The sequence below is a fragment of the Denticeps clupeoides genome, chromosome 4 (genome assembly GCF_900700375.1).
Source record: "Denticeps clupeoides chromosome 4, fDenClu1.1, whole genome shotgun sequence".
Taxonomy (NCBI): domain Eukaryota; kingdom Metazoa; phylum Chordata; class Actinopteri; order Clupeiformes; family Denticipitidae; genus Denticeps; species Denticeps clupeoides.
Window position 1 is genome coordinate 8,288,622 of NC_041710.1, and position 26,333 is coordinate 8,314,954.

The window sequence follows — 26,333 nt, forward strand, 5'->3', positions numbered from 1 at the left end:
TGTTTACGTTTCTGATTTTTGTCCTTTAACACCGATAAACATTGAAATGTTGGTTTCATCCCCCACTCACTCTCGGAATACTGATAGAGCCTGAGACCCCACGGAAGGCAGGGTTAATCCGACAGACATTAAGCCGCGAGCAAGCATGCTCCACTTTAAGGCCACCACACCTGGCCGCCTCTCCAGTTTCACCCTCCCATTACTTCTCAGCTCCTGTGGTCTGTGCAACACAATGTTTAAACTCAGACAGATGCTTGGGAAACGTAAAACACAACTTGATGCCAAATGTATGTCGTTATACATTTCAGGACTTTGAATTGTCCCTATTATATTAACTGGGATGTTGTTTTTGCATGAATTGCTGTGTAGAGTGCATAACAACATCATTTTTAAGGCTCTTTCATGGAACCAGTAATCACGGTGTTAATTATAATAATAATGACAATTCATGACAATTCATGATGCACATTAGGGCACAGGATTTTTTTTTTTAGCAAACTGTTTTATAAATGTGGACTTATATTGTAGCTAAGCTACAAAAAAGGAGAACTGCAGAGTAACATTTAATTCAAATGGCTATTAATCATATGGGGAAAAGCGGAAAAGACACAATCCACAATCCTTTACACCAGCATCATTACCTTTTCTTTATAGGATTGTTCTGAACTGGATGAACTGGAATTTCCCTTGACACACGACAGCAGGACATAAAAGGATGAAATTTTTCATTTCCATATCAGTTTCCTGTCACAGGCAGGAACCATGTTATTTTAATTAATCCCAAAATAAAAACCATAAATACTCAGCCTGTTGGCATATTAAAGCCCCAGCTTGAATTGTGAAAAACTCTGGAAAAGTTATTAATTACCATCACTATTTCTGTGCAACCATGCATTTTTAAAGGCAGAAAAGGAAGTTATTTTGCAGTAAGTGCCTCCGAGTTTAAAGTGAAGGTCATGTTTGAGTGTGAGATTATTTCCAGACGTAAGGCAGGGGACTGTCCCTCATTACCTTTCTTCATTTGACTTTACTCCATAATTGAAGCGCTGGGAGAGGCACGCCCAGGCTGCTGATTGGCTGTCGGCCGGAGGGGGTGGGGGATTTAAACTCAGCCAGGGGGAGGCTGCTGTGGAGATCACTCTGACAGCGGTCTGGAGGCCTCATCACCACGGTGATCCCAGGGCTTGTGGACAGGTGTCAGGGAGGGGGACACACACAGGCGGCTGCCTATTATCAGCTGCTGAGGAGGGATATTAACTTGTCAGAGAAAAATGCGCAGTGGTAAGAAGAGCTTTTGGTGTCTGGGTAACTGTGGAGAAGCTGTGGTTAAGTTTTTATTTATTGATATAATGCATATTTATATTCCCTCACAAAATAATATATTTTTCTTTCATTTTAACACTTTCTAAAATGGCTTACTTTGCATAAAAAAGTACTTTTCAAAACAAAACACTGATCTTTTTTTTTTTTTGCTGTTTAGCATCTGACAAATAACGAAAATGATTTGACAGATAATCTGTCCATTACATTTGTTCTACTGTTGCATGTTTATTTTGTTCCTATGAATGTTTTGGTTCTAAATAATGAGAAATGAATGTTGTTGTTGCTTTATTGGACATCCATCATATGAGTCAAGAAAGTTGAGAAATATGCATAATAATCAGTTTAACCACATAGATTTTGGTCAGATTGCATTTATCTATTTATCTATTTAGAAAATAGAAATTAGAAATTTTGCCATATGTGGCTATTCTGAGCACAAGTGTTCACTTTGTCCTGAGTTGCACCAGTTGACTCCTGAGCATCATGTACACCCGAATGTATATTACTCACAGTCATCTGGACCTTTTTATTATGTCCATATCTCTCTATACTCAATTAACACCAAAGCTATTTGATGTGATGCATTTAAGACGATAATGTAGATAGACAGAAGTACAAATGTTGAGTCCAATTTAATGCCTTTGGCTCGCATTCTGTGGATACATTCATGGCACTAAAACACGCCGCTGACTTCACAGTTCCCGTTTTAGGGGAGTCACGGTATATTACATTGTCTGGGGCTGATGGCTCGCGTGGAAAGGCTACCGTTCTGGCTGCAGGTTTAATCGGGAGCCCAGATAAAATGAGCTCCATATGTGGAGCTGTGGGTGCTGTAAACTATAAAGGAGGGACTGTTGGGGTCCCGCAGCCCCATCTGTGGTTTGGGTGTCTGAAGTCGTCCTTTCGAGTAAAAGGGTTTAGACCCGAAACTATTGAAACGTAATGATATTCATCGACTATGCTGTTGAATGAGAAAAGGCAGCATGTCCTCCTGCTGGCCTGCACTCTTACCCCTGCATCCCCGCAATTGCTTCATCTTCTCCATGAGGGTGTGACGCGCTGACCACTTCAAATGCAGAGGAACAGACATTCATTGTCAGTTGCCGTGTCCCAGGAGAAGAGAAGCAGTTTCTCACAATACTTCCCGTTTGTCCGCTTTTTTGTTCTAAGTCTGCATAGTTTATGCTTATTAACCATTAACCGCAGACACATGACCCTGCCGCTGGCGGGTCAGGATCCTTGCAGCTTGTTGACATGTCCCCAAGGAGCTGTGCTGGAAGAGGGCAGAAGCTATTGTCTCTCTGTGGGTTCTTTCCATCTCATGTTTCACAGCATGGGCACACGGCTACAGCAGCTGCAAGAAATAGAAGAAATAGAATGGGGGGGGAAAAAAAAGTCTATTTCTAACATGTCAACATGGGCAAGATGAGACCACACTAGAGCATCAATGTATATTAGGAGGTCTTGAGAAAGACAGGAAAAAAAGAACGAAACATGAACAAGAACAGCTGCCTGTTATTTTACAATCAGTTGCTATTCTAGTGATGGCCACACTTGCCACTATGCCGTCATGCTGAGACTGTAGGTCAGGATGGACTCCACAAACCCAGACAGAGCCTTGTGAACTCACCAGGGTCCACAAACTGCTGGCAGGCCTTGGTGGAAAGCTCTCCAAGAGAAATAAAAGTCAGGGAACGGCAAGCCTTGCATGAAAAAAGCGCTGACGGGGAGCAATAAATAGAGGTCTTTAAAGATGGCTAGCGTGTGTGGCGTCTGTGTCTGTGATGTGGGCGGCTGTAGGAAACACTCAAGACTTCTCCACTTTGTCCTCTCGTGAAGAGACATCCGCTGCAATTACCCTCAGAGGATCCTTTAGTTGTTGAAGAAAACAGTTAAGTTGCTCCTGGATTTTGACAGTGAATCCATTTGACGGCCATTATCGGATTAAAAGTGAAAATTGATGCTGTCTACCGCAGTCTCATGCAAGCAGGCTTGATTGTGCAAATTTTTTTTTCGCTGCACAAAAGACATAGTTGCATGCTCAGAATGTCTTTCCCGCCACTCGGATTAATATAAAACACCAAGAGCGTTGGGTGACCATGGCCCTCAGCTTGGCATTTTTGTTGTGTTGACATTTCCACCTCTGTGCCCTGTGGGGACGCTGCAGCCCGTTTCCCTCTGCAGTTTAATCGCTCCACATCTGCCCTCCACAGTCTTTAAAGCATGCTGCTCAGAGCTTTAATGTCATCGTCAAAATGCAGAAATTCCTGCCCCCACCCTGATACGGTTTAAGAACTTTCTCGGTGAAACAGAGACAGGGCTAGAAAGGGGCTCCAGGCCACAAGGGGGCTCGGGACTCTTACCAAAGAACTCTACTTCTCATGCTGTAAAACAACTTGACATATTTTAAGGCTCATTCAGTGTAAAAAATTGGTATAATATTTCTTTCTGATGAAAGAGGGTCTCTCAGAAGCCCTTAAGGCATCATCATTATTGAACCCATAAAAACAATAACTCATATTTGCAATATTAGACTAGGCATCTTTCATTAGTTTGTTCTTCAGTATTTTAAACCTAGAATGTTATGAATTATATGAATTATATATGCTAATTATGTCTGAATAATAATTACGAGTGTTATGTAATCTTAACCTGCTGGGTATTAGTAGCAGAGAGGCAAGGGCAAGACATAAAGGGTAATTCTAATAAGTCTTTTAACTCCCTGCATAAGTATATAGTGGGGTCATATTCCTCCCGGACCATGGTGCAAGAATGCAATAAATAATTAAAACAACAAATGGGTATATCACACAACAGGTGCAATTCATATGTGTGCAAATATGTGTAACAAATTGTACATGTGGATAAATCACTGGTGTTGTGCTGTAATGAGCTCCCCCGTCGCAGAAACATGCATGTAAAGATTTAAGACTTCACTTTAGGGGCTAGGGTGTCATAGGATCATTGCAACCAGATGCGTCACTCCCTTGTTCATGGTGATCAAAGTGATAAGTGTATGGTATATAAATATGTAATTACTGTTGCATACTTGACAAATTTCTAATGTCTGTTTCATAAACGCCATTTGAAAATGGACCAGTACAGACAGGTACTGACTTTACCTGCATTTTAGACTGGACAGAGTTGAACATCCCTGGGAAGCAGTAGTAGGGTGTGCTGAAGATCACAAAACCTTCATGAATCATCATCACTGCAAACATTTAGTCTGGTCATTCTGAGGAGGAGGTCCCAAAAATAACCAGGACAAAAACAGTGTACCCTTTGTAGCACATACTTTCCCACATATTTGGGTTTTAAGAGCCTACTTTGAATGCATTCAATTCCTTGTCATGTATTTTAAGAAATTGTTAAAAAAATCGATTTGCATTTCTTCTCTGCCCATAAAATTTTGCATTTCATTGCTTGGCCATGTTCAGCTGAGGGGTTAATTTCTTTAGACCACACAAAGTCAAGTTTTGACTGATGCCCACAACAGTCAGGAGAAAATTGCATGGAGGGTGGTAGGAGTAACTTTTCGTTCTTATTGAATTTTGAGGTTGACATATGGAGTAATGTACCCTTCTCAGAAATAAATTTAGATTTGATAAATATTAATGTAATTAAAGTAATATGTAGTTTCTGTTCTCTGCGAGGTTAAACATTTAAATGACATAATTTGCTGTGACATCACTCGGTTTGAAAGTGCACAGTATTTTGGGAAGCCCTAGTGGTCACATACATACAATTAATGGTTTGGAAGGAATGTGCTAGCAAAGCAGATGGATAGCCTTCACACGGCCCATACAGGACGGTCTCTTGTAAAACAAACTTTGGTCCGTTAAGCATAAAATGTGCCCCAAACACTTTTTTTATTGCTCGTGGAATATTGAAGACTACTTTAGACTAAATTAAAAAGTGGCCCAGATTAAAGGGAGAAATGAGTTCTTGATAAAATATATAACATTTCTCTAATTTATGATTTATCCTTAGCCATGACCCCTTCCCTGAGTTTGCTTGGAAGGGCTGCACTGCTGCTTGCAGTTTTCCACGTTGGTGGAGCGGATGACTCAACGGCCAGCGTGGCCGAGAAGGGGATCACTTTCAGCCATGTGTACAAGATCGATGTCCCCAAGGGCGGTGAATGCAAGATGGGCTCACTGGTATCGTCCAGCGATGCTCAGACAGCCGAGTCACAGGGCGTGCTGCAGCAGGTCACCATGGACGGAGAGAACGACATTGTTTTCAAGCACAACATCAAGCTGCAGACACCCATGTGCAACTGTGAGGACTCTGATGCGTTTAAGTCTTTACTTTATCGCGTCAATGGCCTGGAAGAGGAAGTCACCTACCTGAAGAGCCAGTGTGCCCAGGGCTGCTGCAAAAATACAGGTACTCCTATGTGAGCAGTAACAGTTTGTGGGCCCCACCAGGTCTCAGGTCTAGTGTTACGCATGGAAATGGAGGCCAGTGGTGTATTTCCATTACAGAACTCAATTCACAGTCCATAACAAACATGTCATATTAAGCAGAAAAGGGCTGCATTTGGCCATAATACCTGTTTTTGGGTAAATATTTGTACAGCTGAAAATGTGGAAAAATTACCAAATGGAAACCAACCCTGTAATCTCTTACCACAAAAACAAAACTATGAATGGTACACTTTATCACTTTCTGCAAGAAGGGTTGCAAAGCTTCCCAGTAACACGCTAAAGCGCCACTGGCTGTACTGGCTGGCATCCAGACCGTTAGCTAAAGCAGATGCCGTGAATTGGATTTAAACGCAATATTCTTACCGAAAAGACCTTATCAGAAAACTTAAAAGACAATACAGATATTGTACATTTAAATAATATATTTTCATTTAATTATTGTTAGTCTTTCCTAAGAATAGTCATGTTGTGTCATGTTATTATGTGGCACAATGTCCAGTTCATTTTGAATAAATAAACATTTAGTGTCCCAAAAGGACATGACAATGCCAGATCGCTGGTCTTCCTAAACTGCCACCTAACTTAATGGTGGTACTCTGGTCTAATTATCATCATAAATATTGAAAAAGTGAATTGTAATGATGCTATGCTATTTAGCACATCTTGCTTTAAATCAGAAAAACTTGTCCCTTGTCCCTGTTTTTGATCACATTTTCTTTGAACCATTTCCTGTTGTAACATTGTACTTACATGATTCAGATGTTTTGCACATATATGCAGTTGATATTTCACAGACATTTTTTATATTTTTAAAATATTTCAGTATGAGTTCATTTACCCCCATTAGATATCTAATATTTTCGTTACTCATATGTCTTCTGAAAACACATACGTCTGTTTTGATTTTGAGACATAAAAACAAATAGCAGCTGTGTGTGCAGCATAAAATTTACCATTTTTCTTTATGAGTTGTTTTCTGGTCGGTGTTGGATAGGTGTGGACACAAGCTGCAGTGGTCGTGGTACCTACCAACAAGAGACCTGCCAATGCCAGTGTGACCCAGGCTGGACAGGCCCAGACTGTTCCACCTCAATCTGCCCAGACGACTGCAATGACAACGGACGCTGTGTAGATGGGCGCTGTGTTTGCCATGACGGGTACACCGGCCATGACTGTGGTCTCTTGATGTGCCCAGACAACTGCAATGACAAAGGCCACTGTGTGGATGGAAAGTGTGTGTGCTTCGAGCATTTCACTGGAGACGACTGCAGCATCCAGCGTTGCCCTGGCGACTGTGTTGGAAATGGCCGTTGTGTAGATGGAGCCTGCGTCTGCGACGAGGGGTTCTTTGGGGATGACTGCTCCAGAGGTACAGGTTGAGCTATATAATACCATATAATACACTTCAATATAAAGAAATAATCCTCATCAGTGTCCTCCGTATCATCTCTGAGAACAAGATAAAAATATTCTCAAAACCATCAATACCCTTAAATATAAGCTTCAAAATATCTCTGTGTAACTTCTACCATACATGACAACTCTTGTAAGAACAGTGTAACCAATGTATTCATAGCTAGCACAGACTTCATGGATAACTTGAAAGAGATAATCCGGTTGAAGAAGGAGAACAATGCCCAGTATAAGGCTTTGACTTTTCTAAAGAATCAGCATCACACTGATAACAGCATTTTAGAAGCAAGAATCACTCATCTGGTCAATTTTTATCTGTTCTTTTTAGAATCTCGGTTTTAAATTAACATTTCACATGCATTTGAATAGTTAGGCTTATTGTTGACAGAATAAGCTGCATGCTTAATGTTCAATTTGGTCAAATCCCTCCCAAACTGCCATACACTACGTATCTAGTATGTTGTGCAGTGCAATTAGCACGAAAGCTAACGCCAACTGATACCATCATTCAATGTTTCTCCCAGTGCAAACGCACTCAGATTGAAGGGAGGACAAAGAAACTAAACTGTACTGCATTTCGTAATTAAAATCTGAGCGTAAACTCTACCCTCGCCACCAAACAGCTGGTGGTCCATTTGCAGCCAGATCAATACCTTGCAGATGTGCAGGATTTAATGTGGTCACCCAATATGACTGGGTCTTAAAAACAAGCCCTCAACCCTCTTTTCCGTTGGGGCAGATGAAACACAAACGAGACCACAAGTCAGGTCGGTCGGCATCGTACGGAAAATATCTGTAACATTTAGAAAATTACAGCTACCGGACCAGGAGAGCGGGTGATGTTTAATTCTGTATGACAGGGTGCTGAAAAGGAAAATAGTTTCCGGTATGGTTAAACACATTCATATTCTGCCTTTAATGAAAGACACATTGCCATTGGAATGGAAAGGCCATTTATCGCCGAATAAAAGCACGTTTAGCGCCGTGCTCGTGTTCTGCTCTCGTACGGCTGTCGGCAGCAGATTTATGCCGGGTTCGTTTCGCGAGGCTCAAGCATAATTTTGCAGTGACAGAAATTCCCCTTTTCAGAAAGCGCTTCCGTCGTTATCAATCAGGGATGACATGAGCCTCTGCTACCTGCTCTTTTTCCAGTCTTTAGATGATAATATATATCTCCCGCAGGTCTTTCTGAAATATAATTTAAGAGCGAAAATTGCCGCTGGCACTGCCTGCAGAGGACGGTGGGAGAAGAAGTGCTAACTGCCTCGGCATGGAAAAGGCTCCTGCTGACCTGAAGGAAAACATTCAGCTTCCTGCCCTTTGCCATATGGAACAATGTCCAAACCTGCTGTGCATTCTTTCCTGGGCAATGCGGTCTGCTCAGTGCTCGTTTCGGTTTATCCCCTCTTGAGCAACCCTCTGCATTTTGCAGTAGTAGAGTTCCTCGTATGTTTTTGCACTCCCGAAGCAAACAGGGTAATCTCTGCGCGGAAACCCAGCTCCCTGCAACGCCGATTGCCTGTTCATCCCCTGGGGCTCGGGTTTGTTATTAACATTCTGCTCACCACAAGCTTTCTGCAAGGCGCTATACCGTATTTTCCACCCCAGCCGTGACAAGATCCTGGGATAATAACCAATGTGACCTGAGAAAAGCAAATATTCGTCACCATTACCATTTCAGACATTAGCAAGCCCACAAAGTACGAAAGGGAAAAAAAAAATCTAGTTTGTTTAGGACTAGATACATTAATGGTCATGGAGGGAAAATATATAAAATGTTGAATTTACATTTGTTAGATGTGTTCTATAAACTGAAAAAAGTAAACCATAGCTGTCCTGATACTGTCAATTGTTTACATTTTTTCTCATTCCAGTAGTTAAAAAAATATTAGTTTGCTCTTTCAAACTAAGCTGATGAACTATCGGTGAATTGTTTTTTAAAATTTTTTATTTAATTTTACTATAATGTTACTGACAGCAGATTTCTTTTGGTTTAATTACATTACGGCAATGCTAAAATATTCTAAGTTGAGCCAGTGTTTTTTTTTTCAGTGTAGGCAATATATTTTTTTCTTTTCTTTTCAGTGATGGGTCCTAGAAGCCTACGTCTGGTTCAAGCCACTGATGTATCCCTGCTGGTAGAGTGGGAATTTGTCAAGGGGGCGGAGTACTATGTACTGACCTATTATCCCGAGGGTGACATGGGTGCCATCCAGACCGTCAGAGTGCCCAACTCGGAAAATACCTACCTGATCACTGGCCTCATCCCGGGCGTCACCTACATTGTAGATATATATGCGGTCATTAAAGAGATAAAAAGTGATGCTACCAGTATACAGGCGACCACAGGTGAGACAGTGTGTCAAAATAATTAAATAATCTAAAATGGCTTAATTTACATCTTCAAGGACTCTGCAGTTGCATGTTTGTTCATTTGTGTACTTGAACATTTGATTTTTTAATTATCTCTGTCTCTGAATGTTATTAAAGTATTGAGTCCTGACCTCTGTCAGGGCAGGATTGGTTCTAATGCATCTATCTGAGCTAAGCCATCTGTTTTCCCTTCCATCATGAAAGCTGAACGAAAGTCAAGCTGAACCAATCTATTATGTATTTCCATATATATTTTAAATATGCATTTATGTGTTTAACTCTATTTAAAGTTATATTAAAAGATGCTGGCGTGACTCAGTAAGACCCGCCAGAGGTAGCAGCAGACATGTTATAATGCTGAACGTGTCCGTTAGCAGATGTGGTAATGAGGGATGGTCTCTCCCTTGCTATGCGGGTGGGCCACACACATTTCTCTAACATCGAAGCGCAAAATGTGCTGATGTGTTCTGGACGCTACCGCTTTGAATGCATGCTTTCATTTTATTGATGGACTTGGGGTATTTCAATGCCTAGAGAAAACAGCAAAGGCATTTATCAGACAAATAAAAACCTTTGCTTGTGACTTATCAATATGTGTAAGAGATTCAAAATAAACAACAAAAGAAAAAGTAGTAAAACGCAAAGTCAGCAACATTCATAGTTGAAGGGTGTTCATATAAATGGGGATGAAATTAATACATTTTTTGGTGAAATAACTGAACAATGCCGAACAAGGCAAAAATACTTGCAAATCAACCATAATTCATCTTTCTCTCAGATGTCCCGACAGTTGGGGGTATCCGTGTGCTTGGACAGACAGAAGACTCCATCCAAGTAGACTGGAAAAATCCAGAAACTGACTTGGACCACTTTAGACTGACCCACACCAGCCCTGACAGCCAGAAAGAGCAGCAGAATGTGGCCAAAAGCGAGGAGGCCCGAACCAAGCACACCATCATAGGTGAGTTCCGTTTCAGTCTCTTCCACTCTTTGTTCATCCTCTTTAAGCTATTCCAGTTCACACTGAGTGAAGTAAAATAAATCAATAAATAAATGAAAAAATAAGATATTGATGGATTATTAGCAAAGGTTTGCTCTCAGAAGACGATAGGTCTTTTTTCCACCAAAATCAGGTATGTGGTAAATATGCAACTAATGTTTGCACAGCTTGATGCAAGTGTGTTATTTTCAGGCCTGTTTCCTGGCACAGAATACCTCATATCAGTTCAGACCATTAAAGGAAAGTCTGAGGGCAAGGTCTCATCGGTCACCGGAACCACAGGTCAGTGGAGTCAACCATGTGCTTAACAGACAACCTCCCCCCTCGTAACACTCACAGTTGCGAGCTCATCTCTTTATTTGGGGTAGTTGCTGGATTAATGAAATGGCGTTATCCATACAATTTATCTATTGAGCTGATTGCTGAAGTGTTGAGTGGTTAATACAGGGCCTGAAACAGGGCACATGTGCAAATGGTTTTTGTATTAAAACTTCACAAGATACTGTTGTATTCTATATGCAGAGAACATGAATACGAATCTTTTGGGTTGCATTAGCTTTTGATAAATGATTAGACCTTTCATTTAGTTTTTCTGACTGTGACTAAATATGTTGGATAATATGAACAATATGTTCAACACTAGACAGGGCATTCTGGAACCTTGATATTTCCTATATATTTACTTGCAAACATTGGATTCAGTTTCAATAGCCAGACTTCCTTTTTTTTAAAGGCTGTAGTGTTCAAGGCGTATTCAACCTGAACAGCTTTGTTGATGTTTTAGGTGTTTTTCTTGTCATCATAAATCAATGAAATGCGCTCCCAGACTGAGAAAACAACTAACTTTTTTATTTCACCCAAGGCTATTGAAAAATGTGAAATGGCTAAATTATCTTTGCCCTGGAAAGGAACAGTGTCCAAAACCAACAAATAATCTTGAGGAGTCTTGCTGGCTTGAAGTTCTCATTATGTGTATATATCACGGTCAGACCTGCGGCCACAGAAAGACCAGCAATATTCATTTCAGAGTGACATTTACACCATATATAATTAAAGTTGGCTATTTTTCAGACTGGTACTTGGCCATAATCTACTGTTGAATATGAATATGTTATGTGGCCTACTGTGTTTTTCCTTTGTTTGAAAAGAAAATAGCCCAGGGAATGACTTTAAAAAGGCTTGATAAAACACTTTGATGTGAAAATTACCCTGCATCTACTGTAAACCTCTAAATCCACCTTGAAGCCGTGCACATTTACAAGATGAGCCGTATAAAGCCACATGCTGGTCTGAACATTCCCCCCATCCAACACCTCTCAGAATATACTTAATTCTGTGTCTTCAATGAAAGTCATCTTTTAGGAGAGATTCCATCTTGGTCCTTTCAGAGAGCCCAGAAATGGGCTTCCAGTCATGTTCTAACATGCATGAGTTTTGAAAGCATTCAGAGGCTAGCGCATGTACACACACACACATACACAAACAATGCACACACATATATACACAAATGCACACATATTAGTAGTGTTTCGTCTGGCCATTAGTAACACATCTGTTACACCAAGATTTAAACCACTCTGAAATATCGACCAGTATTCCTGAGCAATAAGAAGGACTGCCTATAATAATAGGTCAATAATTAAGTCTTGCTTTTTTGGAAAATGGACTTAATGCAAAACCAAAAAAACATGATCAAGCACATCACCCTTTGAAATAATAAAAAAAAAATATCTGTATTTTTTTTATTTAAAAATTATTCACTCTCCCTTCATACTTCATCTCACCAGTATAACTACACATAAGCCCAGCTTAGTCTGACTCCAGATGTGCGCCTTTACAAAAGAATCTCACCGTGGTTGCTGTTTGGAATGGCACTTTAGATAGTGGGCCCCGTCATTAACTTATCTTTTGAATAGGAGTGGCAGCCACTTGAAAATGCATTGCTCTCGTTGAATTTCATGCTACGGCTTTTGTTTTGGAGCCCCGGAGCCACCTTAAATTGTTCTCATCTAAGAGTCCCTTATTGTTTTAGATCCTTGTCAGGTGTTCAACCCTTGACCCTTTAAAAAGGTAATCCTCATGCAGAAAAGAGCTTCTTGTGTCAACAGGGATTTTTCCCTTCTAGCTTGGGCACGTAAGGCATGGGACTTTGTGCGATGCAATCACTTCAATTTTTATGCAGGAGCTTTAGACTATTACTTCAAGATGGCTTTGAATAGCAAAGCAGTCATGTGAGTTTTGAATTCTGCTCTGCATTGTATTTTTCTTTTCTTAATTTGTTACCATATGTGTATATCTGAACAAACAGAACAGCTCTCACATGTATTCAGTCACACCCACAGGAAAACACAGCATACAATGACATGGACATGAATAGTTGCAGTTAGGCAGTACGGACTGGACTGGGCACAGACAGGTGTTGTTCCACCTGGGATGTGTTTGTCGAATAGGCTATAGGAATAGTTTTTTTTTTTTTTTAAGTGTCCCTTTCAGCTACAAGCTATTTTAAGCATTTAGCTAAAACCTTGACACTAGATGCCAGTGCATCATTAATCATATTGGTTTATTACTTTTAATTTTTAACTTAAATACTGTTCATTATGAAAAAAATAAAGACTAAACTAATAATGCTTTTAAAGTTTTTTTTCACTCCTGATAGCACACATATATATTTATGTCTTTATATATTTAAAGTAATATTGTCTTTGATATTAACTTTATGGTTTACACACGTCTAACTTTTCTATTTCTAATCATAATTTAACATTTTGTGTTTTTCCATTTCAATGTGAACCTACAAATTTTTTTTCCCCAAAAACTTTCCTGAGGACTTTTGCTGTTAGTATTTTGCTAGTTTTTAATGGAAAAACTGCTTCTGAACTGTCTGAAAGACACAATTATTCACATTTTTGTTTCCTAAAGGTGTGTGTCTGGGTGACAGGTTCTATGTAAATGTTAACAGGATTCAGAAGGTTTCTGAAAAATGCCCCTCTTTTACTGCAGGCTGCCAGGCATTTATGAGGCTCATTAACGTATTTTACTACGGCTGTCTATTGGCTTCACCGTACAAATTCAATGAAATGAGCCAAGCCCTGGATATAGCCACGGCTGCACAGCTCTATTTTTGGGGCTGGATCTGAGAGCCGTTTGTGGGGTCCAAGAGATTCAAGCTTCTGGTTACCATGGACACGGAAGCGACCTTCATTTTGCCATGGTTTTGTGTCAAATGTGAGAACTTTCATTAGAAGAGTCCGTTGTTAGACCCCCCTTGAGCACTCAAGCCCAAGTTGAGTTATTGTGAAATTTTGGACAACTTCCTTTTTTTGGTGGGGGAGCTAATTCACTTAGTAAACAATAAATACTAAGGCCTTTCAAATGAGCCTTCGGCTATTTTCCCTTCGACATTAAAAGCTATGAGGTGCTAAATGACACAGCTGGAGAAACAAATGTGCTTTTGACACAAGCAGCACCGATGAAAGAGCACTTGTTGTTTTCAGCGTGTGTCAGTCACACACTACTCAAATTCTGCCTGTGTAAGGCAGGAGACGTGAAACTCTTTTCCATATTGGGGAAAGGAAGTCACAAAGCGTGTTCTACTCTCTGTTGCCTGGAATGAAGATCAGGTTCGGCTGTAGTACTTGAATCTTGCCTCTCGTTTTATTGCGTGTACATTGGCGGCAGGCTTACATTGTGCAAGATTAAATCCGTAAAAAAGCGAAACCATCATGCTAATTGACGCGGTTGGAAAACACCAATCCTGGTTTATGCCAAAAAGCATGTGGCCTTGATGCTGAACCCTTAATTAGTTTTCATGATGCAGATTGCGTGGTGACATTGAGTTGACATCGTCGCAGTTGTAGAGGGAATGCTTGGGAGATGATTGCTTTTGCACGTGTCACTTCCCCTGCTGATTAATGCTACTTACACTAGGGCACTTGCCTTATTACAGAGAGGTGTGTTTCTATTTCATAAAACCATTAAAGTATTAAAAACAGATGTCTGGGTAAGACAGTTATGAAGTGTTCACTCTATCATAATTCTGTCTGTGCAGCTGGAAATCATTTTGGAAATTGTTGGTGAGTGTGATGCCGTGGACTTGTGCTGATATCCTTACACCTGGGATGATGAAGCCTGTTTTAACATTCTCCTTCCTCGCCTCCTGGGTTTCCGTCCCCCCTGTCATCCCCTGCATTTTAACCTCCAAATGAACTGAAGCCTCTACGTTACCAAGGGTTCAGAGGGGTTTCTTCTTCCTTATTCCTGCCCACCGCAGGATGCTTGGTCTCGCTGACAGGAACCCTGGTCATTTATAGCCGTGGTTCACATCATCCAAGGCTTTGGAGAGCTAAGTTTTATGTTGACGTCCTGAATGGTCTTACATAATGAACTATACATGTTTGAATCACTGATGATTTGTATGAAGTGAACTCCTGGAATAAATTATATGTCTGTACAGTGCATCCAGAAAGTATGTGATTTGTTATGTTACAGCCCTAAATGCATTTTTTCTCAGAATATACACACAACACCCTATAATGACACAATGAAAAAGTTTACTTGAGGTTTTGGCAAATTTATTAAAAATAAAAAAACTGAGAAAGCACAAGTACATAACTCTTCACAGCCTTTGTCATAATGCTCAAAAATTAACTCTGGTGCATCCTGACTCCCTTGATCATCCTTGAGATGTTTCACCATCTTAATTGGAGTCCACTCATCACCAGGCTAATACCATCCCTACAGTGAAGCATGGTGGTGGCAACACCATGCTGTGGTGATGTTTGTCAGCTGCAGGAACTGGGAGACTAGTCAAGATAGAGGGAAAGATGACTGCAGTAATGTACAGAGACAGCCTGGATGAACTGGGCCATGGTTCATCTTTCATCAGGACAACCACCCTAAGCACAAAGTAAAGATATAAAAAGAGTGGCTTCAGGACAACTCTGTGAATGTCCTTGAGCGGCCCAGCCAGAGCCAAGACTTGACTTCGATTGAACATCTCTGGAGAGATCTTAAAATGGCTGTGGACCAATGCTTCCCATTCAACCTTATGGAGCCTGAGAGGTGCTGCAAAGAGAAATGGGCCAAACTGGCCAAGGATTGGTGTGCTATGCTTGTGGTATCATATTCAAAAAGACTTGAGACTGTAATTGCTGCCAAAGGTGCATTAACAAAGTATTAAATACTTATGTATATGTTTTGCTCAGTTTTTTTTTTATCTGCAAAGATTTAGCCAAAACCTCAAGTAAACATTTCTTCAGATTGTCATTATGGGATGTTGTGTGTATAATTCATTTAATCCAGGCTGTAACATAACAAAATGTGAAAAAAAAGTGATTCTCTGACCCTCAGCTGTGAATCCTTTCTGGATGCACTGTACATGTAAAATGTGTCTGAAACTCCACCAAAGGCAAATCTGCCATTTATTGTTCTTCTTCAAGTGATAAGAACAAATCATTCATTAACATAAAAATGTATATCATCCAACAGACATTGATTTCCCAACCAATTTGGTGACCAGGGAGGTGACTGAAGACACTGCTACTGTCACATGGGACAAAGTGCAGGCTCAGATTGATGGATACAGGTTGAGCTACATTTCTGAGGAGGGCTCCAGCCAAGAGTTCTCTGTGGGAGCAGACACAAACTCATACAAGCTGACTGGTCTGAAACCTGGAGTCATCTACACCATCTATGTCTGGGCCTTCAAGGGCTCTCACTCCAGCAGGAAGAGCTCCACTGAGGCTGAGACGGGTAAGCATCTTTCGTCCTCTTTGTGCCCTTTCGCTCTTGCCTCCCTTGGGTGCAGCTTTTACCCGACTCTGAACCTTCTAGCTAACGAATGGAACCCAGATGCTCTCTATCGTAATAGCACAACATTATCTGGAAGTGCCTATGTTTATTGTTAATAAGTTGTTTTTGAGCTTAAATTATTCAGGGAAGAAATAGCATTCATTTAAATGCAAATGTTTCAGATTAAAATGTGGTATTTTAATGCTGGACCACCAGGGTCTACATTACGTAAGACTGGTCATGGTTCAAAATCTTGGTTTCCTTCACCTAGCTTTCACCTTAAGATTGGTGGCTAACTGTCTTGCATAATATGTCATTTGGGATAAACTGCAATAAGGAACAAAAGCAGATGCATCTTGTGATGGAAGATGATTATAAGTGCAATAACATCTGGCACAGCCCAGAAGCCCATCCCTTTGGGAAAGAGTGTAGTAAATCTACCAATTTGCTGTCCTTTTTGAAATTTAGAATTATATTGGTCCTAGAAGATGGATAAATCAGTTGATTTTGTTATCAGATATGTATGGGCTTGGTGGCATTTGCTGTGTTGCCAGCAGGAGCCCCAGCAGGCATTGCAGTTGGTATTGTTTTCAGGGCTGCCTCTGAGGTCTTGGATGGACACAGGGGATTATCCATCTCATAACAGCAACAAGGCAAACCCTGCTACGTTTTTTTTTTTATAACAAAACGCTAGAATATTTAATAATTCAATGATTTTTATATGTTTACTAGGTGCCTTGAACACTGTGAGGCGCTTTGTGTCAAACTACAATGTATAATTTTTTTTCAATTGATTGATTAATCATCCAGACTTAGATGCACCCAGAAATGTCATGACCAGAGAAGTAACAGAGGACACGGCTACTGTCAAGTGGGACAAAGTCCAGGCTCAGATTGATGGATACAGGCTGAGCTACACTTCGGCTGAGGGCTCCAGCCAAGAGTTCTCCGTAGGAGCAGACAGCACTTCCTACAGGTTCACTGGTCTAAGGCCTGGAGCTGTCTACACCATCTATGTTTGGGCCGTCAAAGGCTCTCGCTCCAGCAGGAAGAGCTCCACCCAAGCAGAGACGGGTAAACCTCATGATGCTTTCTTTTCTTCCTTGTATCCCTTAGGTACAACCAGAAGAGAACCACTTCAGAATTGTGTTGGATTGTGAAGGGTTAAATAAAATCACGTCAAATGTCCTTTTTACTAGCAGTAGCGCTGCCTATGGCTTTTATCATAGGATTATCTTGGATTTCTTTTGTGTGTGTTCCCAAATTTCCCACCCTTATGAAGCAATTCTTTGATTCAGAATTCTCAATTTTTTTTTAACCCTTTGCATTGTGACACAAAATGAATTGGAAGGTTTGAATCATTATTTCCTTAGAAAGATTGTCATATTTGTAAAATTAGAACAGCTTACACTTTAAATATACATTTTGGAACATAAAGACTTTGATTGTTCTCTTTTGGTGAATGAGATTTTTGAATAACGTTTAATTTTGCATAAACTGCAAAAAAAAAAAAAGTAGAGACATCTTGTGATGACAACTTGGACCAAGTGCAAAACCATATGGCAATGTCAGGAAGCCTACCCTTCAGGGAAATACTGCAGTAAATCTACCCAGCTGACATTCTGCTTTGAAACTAAGAAAAAAAAAAAAAGAAATAAATCAATTAGTTGATTTCACATAAAGGGTGGCACAATACATCTGCTGCAGTGCTGGCAGGATTTCTAGCAGGAATTGTGGCTGGTGTTCCTATGCCTCTGGGGTTGAATCTTCTAGTCTGAATGAATGAGACGGCGCACAGCATACTTCAAACATTCAGAAGAAAGGAAATCCTTGCTTTGTGGGCCAAGGCCTTTTACTGTGCTTTTTTCACAGGCTGCATGGCAATCCACAGTAATCCTCAGACTCAATTTTTGGGAAACTGCATTTGGCTTAAGAGACACATTTCATTGTGTGCACAATGTGTTGTATAAAGTATTTTTAATACGTGAGGATGGCCAATGAACCAGAAGACCACAAAGTCACAGGTTCAAACCCTACTTTCTACCATTGTTTTCCTGAGCAAGACACCCTACCTGTCTCCAGAGGGACTGTCTCCCTCTGGAGAGTAATTACTGAGTAATTACTGATTGTAAGTTGCTCGGGACGAGAGCGTCTGATCCAGAGCAACTTACAGGAATTGAAAATACATAAATATCTTCATATCTGCCTTCTACCTGTCATCTACCATGAACAGGATCCAGTTATATTTAAACTTCTCAGCAAGGGACAGTTCTACCCGGCACAGCTGAAACAAGCCTGAAAAGAGCAGACTTGTAAAGTGGTATAATGACCTTCATATTGTTGTTAGTGAAGACTTGCACCTCTGTCCAAAACAAGTTTGATGCTTTGTCCTATATATTCTTTGACCAACATTTGAATTTGCTAGTGTAACATTTGACAGCCACTGACCTGTGAGGTCATTCTTCGAAACTACGCCCTAATGCTTGGACATGTATTGCATATCATTCATGTTTTTGACAGTTTGACCGTTTGACTTTTGACCGTTTCACCGTGTTTTGTCACATTCATGCAGCATCTTTCTCTGAGGACAAGCAGGGAGAATTACCGTTCTTCACTGAATGCCATTCTGTGGTGGTTTGGAACTGGATGTGACTGAAGTAATTATGCTTTTAATGTGGGTTGGGATGTAGATCATGGCTCCTGGAATCAAGTCATGAACACAGGCTCAAGGCAGACCATGAAAACCCAAAGATTCCATACTTTTGCACAGAGGTGTTGCTACATCCATTCTCCCTTATGTATTGTGAGAAGGTCCTCTTCTGGATTTTTCGGGGCATGCCATTTAAACCCATTTCAGGATATGTTTCAGAATCCGTTTATTTTTAAGCTATGAGTTTGAGTTCTGCTTTCAGTCTGTGTGCTAGTACATTTACATTTACAGCATTTATCAGACACCCTTATCCAGAGCGACTTACAATCAGTAGTTACAGGGACAGTCCCCCCCTGGAGCAACTTAGGGTTAAGTGTCTTGCTCAAGGACACAATGGTAGTGAGTGGGATTTGAACCCGAAAAGATCGAAAAGATTCATCCTGTTGGCATCAATGAATGGTTTCTTTGTCAATTTGTCCACATGCCAGATATTGTACCACCTACCGTAGCAGTAAAAGTCCTTAATAAATTGCTCCTGATTTTTTGGGGTCTTTTGCCATCTCTCTAAAACCTTGTGTTCTCACGATTTTCATAAGTATTTCTTAATTTTTGATGCCTTCTTTCAAGCTTCAGACACTTGATCTTTTTTCTCACATGCTGGAGAAGTCTCTTTATTGTGTTCATTGAATAGACACATGATTGTGTTTTTCTTTATCCAGCTCATTCTTAAAGAGCTGCCTTCCAAAACAATGCACAACCAAGATGTTTTTGGTCAAGCCCATAGATATGATATCTTCAGGGAATTAATGTCATTGGTAATGCACAAGATATACAGAATGCAATTGGTGTTTCTGAACTATATTTGTACTAATTATTTTTCATCATCAACATTATCCAAATGAAATATCAATAGCTGTTGTTTTGTGCTGGCATTTACAAGATAGTTCATATATGACACCTACAAATTAAGTTTTAAATGCAGATACAAATAGCATGTTGTATTTCTCTAAGTTGTTGTTCGTTCATTGTCTCATTCATCTCCTTACTCCTTTCTTTTTGATTGAGATTCATTTAGATATTCACTTAATGCCCTGATATGGACATGCATTTTGTATGCTAGTATGAAATACATACAGCAATAAATTCAATCAAGATGTTTTTAAGGGCTATTAAGACTTTTGTATATATATAAAAATGTTCCTCTATGATTTGAACTGTAATTATGCTTCTCAGATATTGATGCACCTAAGAACCTTAAAGCTAGTGATGTGCAGCTGGAGTCTGCTGTTGCAACCTGGACCGCTCCCAAGGCTAGAATTGATGGGTACATTCTCACATACAGACTTAAAGATGGAAGCATGCAGGTATGGAGAACTGTGAAATGCTTCTGGATGCATGAATGTTATATGAACTTAGTTAATGTAATGAAACGTGGAATGTGAAGCAGCAGCAGCATACTCAAACAAGCAAAATATACAATTAACAACAGTTAATACAATAAAAGAAGAGCATTAACAATATTTTATTATTTTGACAGCAGGATAAGTAGGTAAGGTCAGATTATATTAGATGCAGCTTAGTTCTCCATACTAGTTCTAAGCCGCTTTTTTTTTTTTTTTGGTCAGCAAAAGATACACCGCGTCTCCTCATGGTTGAAGCCGGTATTGCATGTTGCATATTTGTGACATCAGTTTCTAAGGGCATGAAAAGTAAAGAGTATGCCTGTATATTTAATAACGTGTGAATTTGTAAAGGATTTTGTTTTATTCATGTACAGGCTGTGGAGAAGAAACTTACAGCCCGCGAGAGCAGGTTTGCCTTAACCGGCCTGCTGCTGGGCAAGACGTACGTTGTTACTCTGACTGCTTACAGAGGAGCAAAGAAAAGTCGCATTGTGGAGACCACCTTTAGTACAGGTTTGCACTTAAATGATCATCACCAGGCTATGTGCCTCCATTCTGACGAATGCTATGCATGCGTGGTCCGAGAAGAGCAATATTAATATTGATTTCTGTTGTTGCTGTGAAATAAAATGAAAATGAAATTGTTGTATGCAGTGGGAGTGGCATACCCATTCCCCATGGACTGCACCCAGATAATGAAGAACGGCAACTTGACCAGTGGAGTGTACACCATATATGTCAGCAATGACAGTAATCGGCCCATGCGGGTCTACTGTGACATGACCACCGATGGGGGAGGCTGGGTGGTGAGTTCAGATATTTTTGTATTTTAACACCATAAAAATTTAAATGTATGTGGTCTTAATGGTCCACAATCTACAATCCACTTTCAATTTTATTAAGAGTAGTACTTTCTTTGGTGGGAAATTATTACCTGGCCATAGATCCTGATCAGATAAAGTGCATTAGTCTCAAAATTCAATTGAATGTTTGCCTTTGTTTCTTTTGAAATAAACTTGTGGTGAACACTCTTTATTCACATTTTAAGGTTTTCCAGAGGCGCAACAGTGGAAAACTGGACTTTATGAAGCGCTGGAGGCAATATGTAGAAGGCTTCGGTGAAATGACGGATGAGTTCTGGCTTGGTCCGTGGGGACATTCTTAACAATTTTATGAGTTCTTTTTTTGACATGTTTGCACAATGCTTTTAATTCATATAGACATTTTCAGATGTTCTGGGGTTTTTGCAGACAATTTTTCTAATTTATTATCCCTACGCCCACGATGGTTTTGGCACATTCAAGAGAAAACTACACTGCAGACTGGATCAGTTCTATTAAATGGTGTGATTCTTTCCACTGCTGCTATTGGAGATTCTATAATTGTGGACATGCAATAATTTTGTCCCAGCTGGTGGTTAGTACTTGGAAAAATTGAAGCAACATCTATACATTTACATTTATAGTAGTTGTTATCTAATTGTTATTCAACACAAATTCAGATCAAGTTTTAGCTTGATCTGTGCTTGCTCATTCTTACATATTTTTTGCTTTCATCTAGTACAGGTAATGATTTGTTCCACATTCCTTGGAACAAGTGAAAATACCCAGATAGCCATTGTTAATAATTTGAGCTCATAACAAGACATTATGTTGTATTTTGCAGAAAACCTCAGAAATGTCTGGTTACATATGGCATTTTTCCTGTACAAATGGAATGGACTTTTAATATATCTCAATTCACATAAGTGAAATAAAAAGCAGTAGAAAAGTAGATCTTTTTACGATGTTTTATGTTTCAGGCTTGGAAAAGATCTATGACCTGACTAATACGCCTACTAGATACGAGGTGCGCTTCGACCTGGGTCTGGGACCTGAACGAGCCTATGCTGTGTACGATGACTTGAAATTAGCACCGGCCAAACAAAAGTATAAGCTGACCATTGGCAACTACAGAGGAAATGCAGGTAATGCACACACACACACACACACACACACACACACACACACAGACCTGTTCAGAATTTGTAACAGTGGATAAAAATGCTTTCAGGTGATGCTATGACATACCACCAGGGACGATCATTTTCCACAGTGGACTCTGATAATGACCTGGCTCTTAGTAACTGTGCCCTCATGCACCGTGGCGCATGGTGGTACAAAAACTGCCATCTGGCAAACCTCAATGGCAAAATGGGAGACAACAGACATAGCATGGTAAGTAATGTGCATGGACAAAGTTTGAAATCTTTCAAATCTTTAAAATTGCTCAGTGACGATAGTGGAACACACATAACAAAGTATTTAGCAAAATACCATGATATGGGTGTAAAGTGTTGAAAGTGGGTCTTAGCAACAAAACTGTAGTTTTTTAAAACCGCCAGCAGATGGAGCTTTTAAATCAGAATCAGCAAAACTGTCAGGAATCTAAAAAAATGTTTTGCTTACATATAAGCAATGAAGAGATTGTCTGAATATATCAGCCTAAAGAAAATAAAATGATTACAATTTTAAACTTGTAGTCTCCAATGTTAGCAAATGTTGTGCTTATTGCTTTTCCTGAAAATGAAAATGAATGAATTTTTTTTTTTTAATGGGTTTATAGATATTTCATGCAGACATTTGTGCTGATAGTTTAGTAAATATTTCTAAATAATTATTATGCACACTTGTTTTTAAAAGCACTTGTTGTTTTGGATATATGTACACGGTCTTATAATTATATGTATACCTGATATTTCTGAATCCATGTCCCGAAGGCCCAGCTACCAGAAAGTCTTTATTTGCACCCACTGATATCTGCCACTGTATTTAAGAATACGCACCCTAATCGTGGCAGTGTTAGGTTGTAAGTTATCTGGTAGGTGCTCTTTCAGGATAAGGATTTGGAAGCAACAAATTCCTCTCATTTTGAATATATTGAAGACATATCAGTTTTATGTCAGTTTTGTTGAATGTTGAATTGATTGGTTGCAACTACCAAACCTGGAAAGCCTTTGGCTTTAGGCTATTTCTTAAGTCAATACATTTTTCAGCACATATTTGAAGAAAATAAACGCATGCAATTTAGAAAAAGATGTACCAGAGCTATACTATAGTTATTCACCACTGTAAGATACTGCTGCCAGACTACAGTGGCTGGAAATGAAAGTAATTACAGTGACAGGAAGTCTCATCTCTGATCTTGTCATCAGGGGGTGAACTGGGAGCCCTGGAAGGGTCATCTCCAGTCTCTGGATTTTAGTGAAATTAAGATCCGGCCTGTGAGCCTAGTCAGTAGGAAGAAGAGATCGCTGCCAACTGGACAGAAGAGGACATCAGCTCACAGCAAATAACCAAATGTCAAGAGAGGGGGAATGGCAAAATAGAAAATCATAAAGATCAACCACTTATTGACATGCATAAAAATACACTTTAATAGAGGAACCTTTCTTTCCCAGGATGAGAAACAGTGCCTGTTCAAATCAGGAATTTGACACTTTACTGTTTCAGATACTGTACCTAAAGCCAAATGATGCTTTAAAGTTTACCCAGTGTGCCTGATCTGGAGCATTATGCATTTACATTTTTAATAGAATATTTGTATTATATTTCTTTTTTTATATGAATAGAGTGTATGAACAAATGATCTGTCTTTGTACAGTTTGACACAGAGCAAAGTGGACATTCCTGAAATAAAAAGGTTTCACTGTCTACATTGCTCACATGTTATTGTTATCTAATATTTGTAATTCAAATGAATATGTTCATTTCACTGACATTTGATAGAATAATATAAACAGTTAGCTGAATAATATGCTGGATGAATCATTTTCAGAGTTCATGTGATCAGAATGAAATCAGAATGTTTTTATTACAAACCTTTTTTAAATGTTTGAGATGTGTATTGTAGCTGTATTATTTCCTGTGTGTCTCAGTGCTCAAAAGAAATAAAGAGTCCAAGAAACAAGCTAAGTTTGGTAAAGAAATTCAAAATACATGCATTTATGTTTCATCTTTTCTTACACCAAATGGTCGTAATTCACTGTGACCTCAGCACTGTGTAGTATCTTATTTTGCTGCATTGTGTTACCATTGATTCCTCACTGCATTTTTCTGAACTTGAGAGTTTCAGCAATCACAAAAGCGACGTGCAGTTAAACTGTCATTATAGCCAGTTGTCCATCCAGCCATGTTCTAAACCTGCTTATCCAGGTCAGGGTCACAGGAAAGATTTGGGCTCTCCTGGTGGGGTACAGGTGCAAGGTAGGAATAACACCTGGACAGTCCATCATGTAGTGCACACACACACACACACACACACACACATCAGGGTCATCATAGGGTCGCTAACTGCAAACCTGCATGTCTTTGGCAGAAAACCAGAGCACCTGGAGGAGCTCTCTCTCTCTCTTTCTCTCTCTCTCTCTCTCTCTCTCTCTCTATATATATATATATATCTATATATATATATATAGAGAGAGAGAGAGAGAGAGAGACAGAGAGAGGGGTTCCTCTAGGAGTAAACTTCAGCAGCAATATATATATATATTGCTGCTGAAGTTTACTCCTTTTGTCCATTGTTATTTTATGCAATGGCTCCTTCCCAAAGGCTGCTGCAACCTGAACTGGTTCAAGAACCAACCAGCAATCCTTTTTATCTTTCCCGCCCGTCTGACTGTCTTACATTTTGAGTTACTCTGTGCATCTGCTGCCTCAGATCGTCACAAGGCAGGTCTGGACCACTGTCATCTATTATGCATGACTTCCATGGCCATGGAGTTAGATATGTGGAACATGGCATTTGGAAACGACCACTGTGTTTCTGCACCGTCTAAAGAAAAAAATCCACCCACAGTTCATCGTATTTTAAGATTACAACAGCTGTTGCTGTTATAACTGGCCTGGTACAGTGAAAGTGAAGCGATATACACTGCAACACAGCACACGATGACACAAAAAATGTGTCCTCTGCTTTTAACCATGACCCTTGATGAGCAGTGGGCAGCCATAAAAGGCGCCTGGGGAGCACAGTGTGTCGATAGTGCTTTGCTCAGTAGCACCTTTGCAGTTCGGGAGTCGAACCTTCTGATTGCGCGTCCATTTCCTTACCCGCTAGGACACCACTGCCCCGCTGTATGTCTGTGTGTGTATATGGTTTTCCTCCTCTTTTGTGATGGATGTCACTAGTGTTTTCAACAGAATACTGTGACTTTGTGGTCACAGAATAAGCTTTTCTGTTTTGTGCTCATCATATTTTGGTTAGATTTTGTTGTTGTTTTCAGAATATGACTGAAATGTAACAGTTAATTAACAATGGTAGCCTGCTCTTTCTTTTAAACTGCAGACTAATTAATAGTAAACACATATGTGTAGGATGCATTTAATGCACACATAAGCCTTTGTATAACAAACACATAATTTTTCACAGTCCAATCCATCCACTCTCAGAGTGAAAAAAAAATATATAAAATTCTGCCACAGAGGCACTGATGCAGAGGCGCCAGGCTCATTGCTTATCAGCAATATTAGTCAGTGTTCATTTCCCAGAAATGTGCAGAAGTGGCGCATAAATAAACATAACCTGAAGCAACAGGTGGAAAAATGATCTGCAGCGCCTGATTTCTTTGGCTTGGGGATGTGAATGATGCTCAGGTATGCATTCAGCATGCACAAGAAGCCATGAAAAGGTCTGAGGCTGAAGTGCCACTGACACGGCATGATGGTGGAGGCTGATCTGCTTTAATATGAGAACCAGGGTCCGCAGCCTCCCACGGGTCTTTCTAGTACGGTGATGATTGCTAATTGTTGATGTGTTGATGACTGGATAAGCGCTGGAGGGCAAGTGGGCCCTCACACGGCACTTTAATATGAAAAATGAGTTGATAGCAACAATTTCAATATTAAAGAAAAATCCTACAGTGAGATTTGCTCTAATAATGCCGTTGTTTATTGTTCCATCAGTGACCC

The 26,333-nt window shown here is 39.9% G+C and overlaps 1 protein-coding gene across 1 annotated transcript; it reads left to right on the forward strand.

The window, feature by feature from the left end:
• The first annotated feature begins 1,142 nt into the window (after positions 1–1,142).
• tnn (tenascin N) lies at positions 1,143–24,333 on the forward strand. The gene is made up of 15 exons (XM_028978198.1): positions 1,143–1,281; positions 5,314–5,712; positions 6,748–7,122; positions 9,252–9,515; positions 10,318–10,500; positions 10,732–10,821; positions 16,030–16,293; positions 17,143–17,406; positions 20,216–20,346; positions 20,760–20,898; positions 21,040–21,191; positions 21,434–21,530; positions 22,187–22,351; positions 22,438–22,601; positions 23,579–24,333. The coding sequence occupies exons 1-15, from the start codon at positions 1,272–1,274 to the stop codon at positions 23,717–23,719; spliced, it is 2,838 nt and encodes a 945-aa protein (XP_028834031.1). The 5' UTR covers positions 1,143–1,271; the 3' UTR covers positions 23,720–24,333.
• The last annotated feature ends 2,000 nt before the right edge of the window (positions 24,334–26,333 follow it).